This window comes from Thalassophryne amazonica, chromosome 3, assembly GCF_902500255.1.
Source record: "Thalassophryne amazonica chromosome 3, fThaAma1.1, whole genome shotgun sequence".
NCBI classification, from domain to species: Eukaryota; Metazoa; Chordata; class Actinopteri; order Batrachoidiformes; family Batrachoididae; genus Thalassophryne; species Thalassophryne amazonica.
Window position 1 is genome coordinate 108,295,140 of NC_047105.1, and position 13,602 is coordinate 108,308,741.

Sequence of the window (13,602 nt, forward strand, 5' to 3'; positions counted from 1 at the left end):
ACCATTTGCATGATTGTTTCACTTATCTGCTGCACTAATAGCTCAAAAGTGAGTTCACTTTAGTTACTTATGCATACGTAAAAGCTCATCTAAATACGATACAGGAAATTGTGAAGAAAAAAAATATAGTTGTATCCCTATTGTGCACCCTTGAGCTTTTACATGTTTGAAATTATTTCGAACATCAAAAAACAAAAGAAAAATTTCAGGATCTTACATTAAAATTTCTAAAATTATACCCTTTATACTCACAGTGAAAAGTAATCTCTACATCATGAATTAAAAGTAATAAAAATCTAAAAGCCAAAATGATGGTGTGAATAAGTAAGTGCACCCTTTTAGTTTGACACGTTAACGATCACTTTTCATCCAGTGTTCTTCAAGTCCCCTTCACACACAGTGCGAAGTTTGGACGAAGTGCGCACTTAGTGCGCATGATCCAGGAATCGTGTGCAAACTGTGTCAAATCGTCCCTGCCGCTAACGCCCCGTACACCTATTGCTACATGTATTTGTGCACACCAGTGGCTGAAAGACGTGGACTGTGCGAACCCATTGCACCCTCTCATGGCAGGTGCTGGTCAAATTCCACATGATTCGCACAAACATCTAACACCGCTCACATGGCACTTAGAAAATGTGTGGCCAGTCGCACTCTTCACACGACAGCAGACTGCAGGTGACCACTGTCATCCTGGCAGAGAAATTTGTCAAAGTCCTACATGAGTGTGCCTTTGGTGTGTGCACTGAGAACTGACAGGTGTGGCTATGACAGAAGCGGCTGTTCTGTCATTCTGGATATCCCAGCTAGACAACACCTACTGTGTTTGGACAGACATGGTCTAACACCTGTCCACTGTGAGGCGCATGTGTCTGATTGCTGTACTTATTTGGATATAAATAAAAACATATTGCCGTGGCGACAAGCTGCAACGAGTGAGTGCGCACAGAGCGGACAATGACAGCCTGACAGGTTGAGACGGACCGTCAGATCAAAACATGCGCACGGTCGACTCGACACGCCGGCCAGTAGTTGTGGACATCAGAGCACACTGCTTCTCATTATCATTTCATGACTGTATGTCAGTGACCATGGGTCATCTACAGAGGAACAGACAGCTCATATTTGTATTGCTCGCTTGATAAATGTAGTTCTTTTATATGGTGTGTCATTTGATTTTTTTTTTTTTTTGTTATACTGCCATGACCTTCCTGATATGAGCCAGATTCCTGCAGCTTTCAAAGGACAGCTCCGTAGTTCAGTGGTAAAGTCTCTGATTGGCAGTCAGAACTTTTGGAAGGTGTGAGTTTGCGTCCCGTGGGTGGTATGTTTTTTTTTTTGTTTTTTTTTTTTTTTATCCACATAAGCGGCACGATGTGGTCCCACAGGTACCAGCTGGTTTTTATTTTTTATTTATTCCACAAAAGCGGCGCGATGTGGTCCCACAGGTACCAGCTGGTTTTTATTTTTTATTTATTCCACAAAAGCGGTGCGATGTGGTTCTACAGGTACCTGCTGGTTTTCATTTTTTATTTATTCCCCATAAGCGGTGCAGTGTGGTGCACCTCACACTGTTCCTGCTCGAAAGACATCATCGCTTGCACTTACTCTTGCACCGGGATTGTGCACGCCTGCCCATCAGTGCGATGTTTCATGGTGCGCTAATTCGAGCTATTTTGCCGTATTTGACCAAACTTCTCACTATGTGTGAAGGGGCCCTTAAGAACGATGGAGAGGTCAAAGTCAGCTTGGACAACCTGGGACATATAGCATCCGGGTTGTCCTTCTGTTTGTTCGTCTGTCTGTCCGGCCGCAATTCGTTCGCCGCAATGTAGCTCGACACCTATTGCTTGCAAAAACGTCATATATGGTGGGTACATGCCTTGGAGGAGTACTTCGCTTGGGTTCGAAGGCCAGTCAGTGATCTTGACCTACTTTTCAAGGTCACCAATGGTCACAACTGTCAAATCCTTCGCCTGAAATTTGTTCGCCACAATGTACCTCGGCACCTGTTGCTTGCAAAAACTTCATATTTGGTGGGTACATGCCTTGGAGGAGTACTTCGCATGGGTTCAAATGCCGGTGAGCTTGACCTACTTTTAACAAATTACCTATAGTTGCATTTGTTCGAAGGCTACTGACTTTTTATGGTCACTGTTGGCCACATCCTCTAAATAAATATAATGTCAGTCTCCAATTTTTCCACTGTGTATCCCAGTTTACATCAAACACATGAGGGTTCAACCAAATACCTACCCCACACATGTACATATTACTGCACTTTACATGGAAAATAGTACTGCGCGCGGGGCATTTCGTGACGAGTGTCTCTAGTTTTATTATTCCACATGAGCGGCGTGATGTGGTCCCAGAGGTACCAGTTGGTTTTAATTTTTATTTATTCCACATAATGGCCCAGTCATACGGCACACGGCGATTCCTGAACGAAGGGAAAAAGTAAAAAAAAAAAGTCACAATTCGTTGAGAAAAGGTGGACGAAAGAGCTTTATCATGATTGAATATATCAGAGCAGTAAATCAGTGCATGTGAACGCGCGCATTAACAAACGTGCAGTTGTTCCACCAACTGATCAATGATCCATAACTTGAATTCTGTCTTCCAGAACAGCTCTTTGTATAATCATTTTGATTCATCTACGTGTTGCCACACGTACAGGACTGGATTATCATTCCTACACTCATATTACTATATTTAATACAAAATAATAAGCGCACGCAGGAGCTGCAGCTAATGCTGCATTCAAGTACCGTCGGAAATTACACCTCCTTTTTGTTGTTTCAAATTCAGCAGTTGCTTGTGGCAAAATAGTTAATTATATCCACACAAAAGATTAATTCTGGCCTATATAAGGTGCCTGAGCCCAGTGAACACAGACGAATTGAGGTTTTCGTTGTCCTTCGTTCAAATTTTTCAACAGTTTAAAAATCCTGACGAGCCAGCTACAGGAACAAAGCTGCGCGAAGGTTAAACGATGCCAACAAAAGTCCAGATTTCTTGTTTTGTCAGGGGTTCATTGCCCTTCGTTAAGTGCCGTGTGACTGGGCCATAAGCAGCACTGTTTCGCTGTTTTCGACCAGACGTCGACCAAACTGTATTATGGCTGCTCGATTATGGAAAAAATCAGTATCACGATTATTTAGGTAAATACTGAAATCACGATTATTCAAACGATTATTTTTTTTTTTATAGTTACACAATGCATTTATTCAGCATTTATCTCACTCTAAAAAAAAAAAAAAAAATTGTTATAAACCAGGGGTGGCCAAGTTCAGTCCTCGAGAGCCACATTCCTGACACTCTTAGTTGTCTCCCTGCTCCAACACACCTGAATCCAATGAAAGGCTCATTAATTGGATTCAGGTGTGTTGGAGCAGGGAGACAACTAAGAGTGTCAGGAATATGGCTCTCGAGGACCGAACTTGGCCACCCCGTTATAGACAATGTGCGCAAAACCTCCAAATTGAAAATGTACTGTACCTTACCTGTATAAAACATAAAATAAATATTAAAAATATCATATATTATTTTTCTGTTTTTCTCTCCCTTCCCTGTTGTCACTGACCAATTGGTCAGTGTCTTTGGGCATCTCCCTGGCTTGTGCTACTAGGACATAGTGCGACTGCATTGTTTTTGTTTCAATTTGTTCATTAGTTTGTGTTTTTGTCATCATTCCCTTGACCACATCTCCTTATCTCCTTTTGGAGAAATTTACAATTAAATACAAAACTTTTTTTTACAAGAAACAAAGTAAATAAACATAACCATACATAACCAAACAAAATAATAAATATAAAGAAACACTAAACAGTTTATATATAAAAAAGGAAAAAAAAAAAAACGCCTGAAAAAATAAGTTATTTAAAGTTAAGCTTTTGTGGTGTCTGAAATAAGCTGTAGCTTTATTTGGTAAAAATAAAAAAAGACTGAACCATTTACAAATTAAAGCGTTCACTCAGATCAACTGTGCTAAAAGGCTAAGCTAATGTTACCCGATCATTAAACCTTCACAGCAGTTCAGTAAACGTCACGTTTTTTTACATTATTCTTACCTCGATAAAGGTGCAGAACTAAACTCCGTTGGGCAAACTGGGACTTCGCATATATTTAAAAAGTGGGAGATTTCGGACTGAGTGCGTTTGCTCCATCACCCCGGCTGCCTGCCTCACTCTGCCCAGGAATGATGCCTGAAGGCCGGCTTCTCCGTGCGGATTGGCTCGCTGTCGCGGTTCGATCGATATCCCACCAAGTCGTCAGTCCTCCCTCGGTCGGCGTCACTCCGAAAAGTAGCTGAAAAAAGCTTCTCCCAGCAGGGTGATGGGAGAATCGTTCTACTGCTGTTTTTTAAAGCTTTTTTGTGGTTCAGGCGACGCAAATTCAAGAAGGCGATCGCTGAACTTTTTTTAGGTTGTGGAAACAGCCAGAGTGTGACGTAGCAATCCCGCCCCCTTGCCGCTTCCGAAGCAACGCGTCTGACATCATGCGTCTTGGGACACATTGACGGATTGGCCTGATGAAAGGCCCTTAAATCGTTTCACTCGATTATACGAGTTTGGAGATCGTTTGATACAAATGTTGTTATCGCGATCGAAATTCGGTTAATTGCACAGCCCTACTATGTATATTGCGAGATTTTGGCAAACAACCTCCTTCCCTCAGTAAGAGCATTGAAGATGGGTCATGGCTCTGTCTTCCAGCATGACGATAACTCCAAACACACAGCCAGGGCAACTAAGGAGGGGCTCTGTAAGAAGCATTTCGAGGTTCTGGAGTGGCCTGGCCGGTCTCCAGACCTGAACTCAATAGAAAATCTTTGGAGGGAGCTGAAACTCCAAACCTGAAAGATCTAGAGAAGATCTGCATGGAGCAATGGACCAAAATCCCTTCTCCAGTGTGTGCAAACCTGGTGAAAAACTACAGGAAATTTTTTACCTCTGTAATTGCAAACAAAGGCTACTGTACCAAATATTAACATTGATTTTCACAGGTGTTCAAATACTTATTTGCAGCAGTAACGTACAAATAAATTATTTAAAAAAAATCATACATTGTGATTTCCAGATTTTTTTTTTTGTTTTTTTTTTTAGATTATGTCTCACAGTGGCCATGCACCTAAGATGAAAATTTCAGACCCCTCCATGATTTCTAAGTGGGAGAACTTGCAAAATCGAACTTGTTCAAATACTTATTTTCAACACTGTATATAGCACCAAATCACAACAGAGTTGCCTCAAGGCGCTTCACACAAGTAAGATCTAACCTTACCAACCCCCAGAGCAGCAGTGGTAAGGAAAAACTCCCTCTGAGGAAGAAACCTCAAGCAGACCAGACTCAAAGGGGTGACCCTCTGCTTGGTCCATGTTACAGACATAAATTACAGAACAATTCAGGACAGGAGGGTCTCCAGCACAAATATCACACCCATCTCTGGATGGAGCTGCACCTTAAACAGAGAGAAAAAACAGAATCAGGCATCAGTAAGACAAGAAATACAGTATAATTTGCCAGCATTAAACAACAAGAAAAAGAGGAAATACTAAGGTCATCGCCGGCCACTCGCCCTAAACATCACTAAAAGACCCAGAATTTAGGTAAAGTTGAGGCTGCGGCCCGCTCAGTTTCCTAATAAAATGAATTAAGAGTACAAAGCGTAGAACTGTACTATGCCAGTATGCTAGCCATACGAAAGGGAAAATAAGTGCGTCTTAAGTCTGGACTTGAAAGTCTGCACAGAATCTGACACAGGGAGATCATTCCACAGAACAGGGGCACGACAAGAGAAAGCTCTATGACCCGCAGATGTCTTATTCACCCTAGGACACAAAGTAGTCTTGCACCCTGAGAACGCCAAGCCCGGGCCGGTACGTAAGGTTTAATTAGGTCAGCTAGGTAGGGAGGTGAGCAATGCATGCTTCAAACATGACTGCAGATTCTGAGCAGCAAGGCCATTTCTGCTCCAGTAGCATTTTTCTTTTTTCCATACTTAAAAACTCACTCATTTCTTCTGTCTGCTTTGATCTGTGTCTTCACAGCTGTTCATAGTTGTGCTGACATCTGCTGGTATAATAAGTGTAGCACAATACTAAACTTTTTATTTTGGCTTCTTCAGCAAGTAATATCATAATCTTTTTTTTTATTATTATTATTTATTTTCAAAGAGTGGAAAACAAAACAGAGGGAGTCAATTACAGATTGGATCATTACAAGAGTCCACTCTTATTTTTCTGAAAAAGAATAATAAAGAAAGAACAAAGAAAGAACACAACAAAATGAGAGAGAAGACCATCGCATGTTGTACAAAATTAATAAAGCCAACCATTAAAATGAGTGAAAGAGACACAGAATAAGAATTAGACACCATTACATAAAAGGGATGCAGTTCTGTTTTAGTCTCTCAAGTACCGGTTACTTCTGTGAAATCTGGGCGGAGAGGTCTAACAAATTGGACCCACTGTTTCCATAGTTTGATAAAAACTTTCTTTTTAAGTCTAACTGCAAATGTAACTGATTCCATGACATAAATCCCATTCACAATATTTATCCACTCTGACACTGTAGGGAGCTCAGGCAGGAGCCAGCGTTTTGTTATTGCTTTTTTGGCTGCTGTTATTAAAACCAGAAAAAGATATTTATTAAAAGATTTTCTAAAATGAATCTTGGTCTTTCCCAGAAATAAAATAGGAAATTGCAATAATATATTTTCACTAAAAATGGATATTAAAACATCCTGAATTTCAACCCAGTAGGATTTCAGTTTTGGACATTCCCAAAATATATGCCAGTGACCTGCCTTCTGCTCCCCACAGCGTCTCCAACATTCTGCTGCCCCTCCATCAAAATGTGCCTTTTGCTTTGGAGTAAAAAAAAAACGCATAAGACACTTCCAGCTAAATTCACGCCATTTATGAGAATTGGTACACCTCCATTGCAATTCAAAGTAGTGTCGTAGTTGGAGGTACCGAAAGAAGTCGGAGTGTTGTAATTGAAATTCTCCCTTTTAAACTGTCAAAATCCTTCATTTTTCCGTTAGTGAGTAAGTGAGTAAAAGGTTGTAATACCCTTAGCGATCCACTGTTTAAAAGTATTGTCCAACATATTGGGTTTGAAGTCGGGATCAGTCGCACACCAGTGGATTATCTGAATTTTATCATCTAGTTTAAACAATTCTTTTACTTTTCCCCATCTTTTTAATTGAGTTGCAATCCATGGATTTTTGCAGAAGTCTATATATTTACCTAAGTTTTTATTAGCCAATATTACCTGGCTTGGAGGGTCTGTTATTGACAATTCAATATATTTCCATCTAGCCTTAAATCTCGATGAGCACATGTTAGTATATCATAATCATTATTGACTAGATATAGAACAACTCCAGATCAGCTAACAGTTTCATTAACTGCTGTAGATTTTCTTTGTTTTCACTGTTTGATTTGACTTGGTTATAATATGTTAGGATATTTATTATGACAGTGAAAGTTGACCATATTTCAGTGACTTTTGGGTGTGAAAGTGCACCAGTGTTATCATTTCAAGTTTGAAATTTCAGAATTCCCCACTCCCCACGCCACAGTTGCGTTGCTCCTTTGCTTCAGAGGAATCACTTTTGTTTGTTTGTTTTTAATTTCCAATGACATCCTTGCTGTGCCTGTGTCCGTTCTGTTCTGAATTCTGAGTAACATACACAAATACTACAGTTACTACAGGTGGGGCATACTAAGTCACAAGGTGACTTGTTTCCTGATAAGTGACTCAATAATTTGCCACAATAGTTTTTATATTTGTTTATCAACTGCAGTAAAACTCACCTAAACAATCATCATATAAATTGGATATTCCCACTCACGGGACAAAAGCAAAAGTCCCAATGTGTTTGTATGGTTTTCCATGTACTGAACACCATATATAACAGATTTTGCATCATGGATTATCGCTCACATCGGAAAAAACGTCCTGTCTATCACAATGCATTTCCATTAAAACTCCTCACATGTACTGGACAGAGCAGTCTGATCGTATGAAATGAAGCTCAGCACTGACATTCTCCAATTTGAGGAAAGTGAGTACTGTATTTCCTTGATTGGAAGACCAGGCGTTTATTTTTTTCAAACTGTGCTCAGACCTGGCGCCTAAACGAGGCAGGCTGTAATTCAAGGTCGGTGATTATTAACAAAATTCTGTTTGCTGCCTGTACTGTAATATCGTGTTAAGTTTTACACGTCCTTGGGTGTGACGAACCAAACCAACCAAATGTAACATTTTTAATGCACATAATGCTCGGCACTTATTTAAGATAGCTGTTTATTTTTTCAGACGAAGTATTGACCCGGTGTCGCAGACCGAACGGTCCCCCCTAAAAATCAGTCCGCCCTGCCTTCACTGCGCATGCGTCATGTGAAAGTGTTTCGCCGATTATCACCTCGTTTCTGCTTAAAACTGCACTCCAATCCAGAACAGTGTAGATGTGTGACAGAACTGCTAATTTATACACAGAAGTTTATTCAAGAAAATCCTTGTTTTTTCTTACGTTAACTTGTAATTAAAATAGTTTTAAGTAAAAAAAAAATCTTTAGAAATATTTGATGTTTGTAAATTAAAACCATGATGATTGATTCCTTCATTTAATGTTAAAATAAGTATTTTTTTTAAATAATTGCTGTTTGAAGAGTCCTTGTTTTATTTAGAAGCGTAGCAGCAGGTGTGAGTTTGCAGAGACGACAGGTGAGCTGGACGTTCAGCACATTTAACCAGATGAAGGTCTCCTCTTCAACTTCACATTGGTGGCATTTTTGGAAACACTTTCCTCACATTTTGAAACAGAGATGTTCTCCTCTTTTGTCTGGACATCAGATTTTGGTATATTTATTTAGACTAACAAAGAAGGCCCTTTATAAGCCCATAATGCAAAAGCTTTGGGGGCGAAGCCTAAGCATCCCCCGAAACCCGGCTTTTTAAGGTGATTTTTCCTGCTGAGAATCCTGCACCAGTCATTAAATGAGACAGGTCCCAATTCAAGGTCAGGTTTTAATCAAGGAAATATGTTAGCCTAATTGGTGCTGGGGATTCCCGGTAGATTGTTTTGTGCCTCTTGACTAACTAATCTGTTATGTATATAACAGATTTTGTCTGTTGTTGTAATCAAAATCCTTTGTATAACAGACAAAATTCACTCGTCCACCTGAATCCATTATATGCAGGTTTTACTGTATTCCATTGTTTAACCAATAGTTGAGCCCTCATTGTGTATGTTTATGTTTCTAGTGCTTAAGTTGTAGTGTTTTACCCTCACAATGCTCTCAGCAGTGTCACCTGATCTGAATGGCCTGAATAGCTGACACCAGCAGTTTGGGGTTGCCCTTGACGCTGACAGACTTTGTGTAGTTTTAAAAAAAATGGGGTTGAGATGATTAATCGCGATTAAAAGCGTTACGATTAATTCATCGTAAGCGCACCTCAACATCGTCATTACGACATTCTTAAGAAAATGTATTATGCCGGTAGCTGTAACTTTAGACCAAGTGGCACAACTCACACGGAACAAAATAGAGTTACACTTGCAGCACACACGTGTGGCCATAGATGTATATTTTATATACGGAACGCCCAGCGCACAACGCGTGGCAGCCAGTGGAACAAAGCACGGCGTCCAGCTGGGAACACAGCAGGTGGGATCGTCACGACGATGTGCGGGGATCAAAGTCGTGCAAGTGTCAGGGCACCTTAACTTAATGGTGAGAGTTGGGCTTTCAGTGCAGCACATGTTTGGCTGTGTGACGTAGGCTCATTTCTCTGGGAGATAAAGTAGGTTGGTCTACAGGCAGTGGGCTCGTAAGGTAAGATAAGATCAACTTAATTTATCCTGAAGGAAATTATTTTTGAATACCGAAACAGTAAATGGTGAACGATGTGTTTTGTTTTGTTTTACAATATGTACAACATATTTATGCAAAACGACTGGAAGACATTTGCACAATTATGTATGCTGGCTTCTAGCACTGAAGAAGAAGAAAAAAAAAATCAACTCACTGTTAATAACACGATGAGATTGCCTAATTTCTCTCCACAAGCCCCGTACAACTTCAAACTACCATTACACACAAATAGACATGATTAAGTAAAGTTCAAATGAGATTAGGAAACAACTAATTAAGAAATGGGTATTAATTGATAATTACACTTCAGTTTTTTTTTTTCCCCCCTTGGACTCAATAAAGAAAAGTGTGAAGCGTTATTGCGTAATAATTGTGTAATTGTGATTATTTCTTAGACAATAATCGTACCCTCACAATCTGTAATCATCTCATCCCTATTAACAAACCATTAGTGATCAGTTTCTGTAAGCTACTCTGTAAATCAGCCTGTTTTGAAAGCAGAAGTAGCCGCCGGATAACTTGAGGTTTTATTGCAGTGTCGTTGAAAGCAGGCATAGTGTGGTTCATTATTACAGTGAAAAGCTGCTGCCTAACTGATGGGAGTGCCAAAAGTTGTTTATTAAACCACACATTGTTGCTGAGCTCTTGTGGAAAATTCCATGAAATGTCTTCTGGTCTCTTAGTTGTGACTATAAAGCAGCTCTGTTGTCTTTGCTTGAATAATTTAAAATAGGTTCCATCTGTGTGTACTTTATTACTACACTTTCTGTTTTCAGTTCTTCTGGGTTTAAAAATATTAATATCTACTGTGGTGCGATGTAGCCTACATAATTTGCATTGTAGAATGAAATCCATTGATTCTGCTAAGGTTCAGAATGGGGGGAGGTGCAATGAAAGTGCGTGTGTAAGCAAGGTTTATGTATTATTGTAAGTTTTGAATGATGAGTTAAAGCACAAAATGTCCAATTTACTGATTATTGTCAAATAGAGCTGGAGTGACCAAACAAGGCAAACCTTATATTAATAATTTATTACCAATTTTACAAAGTAAAAAAGAGAAATCTTAAAATACAATTCTTAAAAGAAAAAAAATATTAAACAACTTCCAGCAGAGCCGAACAGTCAACAAGCAGAGACAACCAATCTGGACCCAACCAAACATCCACCAATCCGCGGACGTTTTCCCACTGTCAGCTTAGGGACGTGTCCTTCTCTCCTCCGACGTGGCACGACGCACTCTCTCAGCCGAGGGAAGGCTCCTCCCCGGCTGTGGCACGTAACGCCCCTCGTCGCTCGTCTCTCCTCCTGGCGTCTCTCTCCGTCACCTCGCCTTCCGTGCACCTACACATACACACACCCAGGCCAGCGAGCACACAACTCCGTCACCCCGCGGGAAACTCCAACTTTCTGCTTAAAAGCACCACCTCACAAACACATGAGAGCGTACTCACAGACACGGCAGGGTTCTCCCCTGCCGCTGCGGATAATCCACGTTTATGGCGTTTCTCCGGCGCGAGCATTCAGCTGGAACCAGTAACATCAACGTCAACACGACTCCCGTTATCCAGTCGCTCTTCATGCCTTCCGCCACCAAATCCTTTCCTCTCCGTGAAGTGAAGTGGAATGAAGTGAAGTCCTCCCCTCACGCTACAAAACCCCTTTTTGTATCCACCACTTCAGGTGAGCTGATTGCAAAGATCCAAAAGAAATCAGGTGCGCCCACAGTTACCATAGCAACCATCAGGGAGCGGCACTCCAAAATCCAACCAGCAAATAAACTTCCCCAAAGGCTGGATTACACCACCCACCCCCCCACCCCCCCCCACCTTATCGTTGCCAGTCCCTGCAACGCACACAAAACTAATCAGGATAATGGGCCGGTGGTCGGCCAAAGTTCACACGAGTAGAGCGGCGAAGCACGTCCTGGGGGGCATCCAACGGTCGCTGCTCAGGCACAGCTGGGTAAAACCCATACGACACAGGGGTTCCACATTCCATCCCCTGAGGGGTCCATCCTTTAGTTGATAATCCAGACTCAGCCTGAGGTGCGGTGCACACCTTTAAAGCATTCCTGTGCACGGTCTGCTCACGCCCCCCTTTCTCTGGACGCACCCTATATACAACCCCAGTACTCCCTACACAATCCAAGATTACATAGGGTTCAGGGTCCCACCAAGTACTTAACTTACCCTTCCCCTCGCGACGTCTATTCCGCATCCACACCCGTTCCCCAGGTACCAGAGGCAAGGCTTTAGCACTTTTATCAAACTGACATTTACGCTGGGAGGCCTCACTAGCTGCCCTCTGACGTGCAATGTTATAGGCCGACAACAGTTTGCAATGATGATCTTTTACCCACCCCGTCAACCCAAACGATAATTGCTCAGAACTCACCCCAAGACCCACATCCACGGGGAGCCGTAAATGCCTACCGAACATCAAAAACGAAGGAGCAAAACCCGTCGCACTATGCACTGTATTATTATAAGCATGAACCAACTCAGAAATGTAGTTTGGCCAACTCCGCTGCCTCTCCTCTCCCAATGAACGGAGCATATTCAGCAACGTTTGGTTAAAACGCTCCACACCACCATTACCCGCCGGATGATACGACGTTGTCCTACTTTTGCCTATCCCATACAATTCACAGAGTTGCTGCATTAAAGCAGACTCAAAATTCGGGCCACGATCAGAATGGAACCGTGCGGGGCACCCAAACTGCTGTATTATATGCTTCCACAGCATTTTAACCGTTGTTTGCGCAGACTGATCTAAAGTGGGAATTGCCCATGCAAAACGAGTGAACTGATCAGTTGCAACCAAAATGTTCTGATACGTATCCATTGGTCGGCCAAGGGTTAAAAAATCCAACCCAATAACCTCCAATGGATAAGTAGCACCAATCGAACCAAGCGGAGCCCTAGGCTCAACACGGCTCCTTTGGAGACTGCACATAGCACACTTCTCCTGAAATGCCCGTACCTCCCTCTCCATATCAGGCCAATAAAACCTTCGACGAAGCTGAGCAAGAGTCCTATCCACACCAAAGTGAGCCCCAGCTTCATGAATCTTCTGCCACACCTCCTCACAGCGACAACCTGGACACACAATCTGACGATATTCCTCATGTCTCTGTCCATCAACAAAGGTCCGGCATAACACACCCTCTACCACTGTCAGCTTTCTCCATTGCCGGAGCAATTTTTGGGCTCAGCTCGTGAGCACCAGACGTTGGGAGCAAGTTGGAACGCTCCCCTCAACAACATACCCCTTAACAGCCTGGATATCCAAATCCAGGCTTTGAGCCTCCGCCCATCCATCCTCAGGTATTACCCCGACACCCGCACTAACCATTAACCCCTGGTCGTGCTCCTTTGCTGACACTATAACCCCCTTTGATGGAACCGGAAACCTTGACAAGACATCAGCATTGACGTTAGTTTTACCTGAACTGTATCTCACTGTGTAATTAAAAGAAGCCAACTGTGCCACCCAGCGCTGCTCCACTGCCCCAAGATGTGCCGTCTGCAAATGAGCCAAGGGGTTATTATCTGTATAGACGGTAAATTCTGCTCCTGTCAAAAAATCTTTAAACTTTTCCGTCACAGCCCATTTCAAGGCCAACAACTCAAGTTTGAATGAGCTATAATTCGCATCATTCTGTTCACTTGGATGCAGGCTCCGACTAGCATAAGCTACAACACGTTCCTGACCA

At 41.9% G+C, this 13,602-nt stretch overlaps 1 protein-coding gene across 1 annotated transcript in view; it reads left to right on the plus strand.

Annotated features, from left to right (window-relative positions):
* The window catches only part of phf20a (PHD finger protein 20, a), a 76,426-nt gene extending 63,318 nt beyond the window's left edge, over positions 1-13,108 (plus strand). Inside the window, exon 13 of the mRNA XM_034167609.1 lies at positions 12,887-13,108. Within this exon, the coding sequence (XP_034023500.1) occupies positions 12,887-13,108 (222 nt within the window). The remainder of the gene's footprint in view (positions 1-12,886) is intronic.
* The last annotated feature ends 494 nt before the right edge of the window (positions 13,109-13,602 follow it).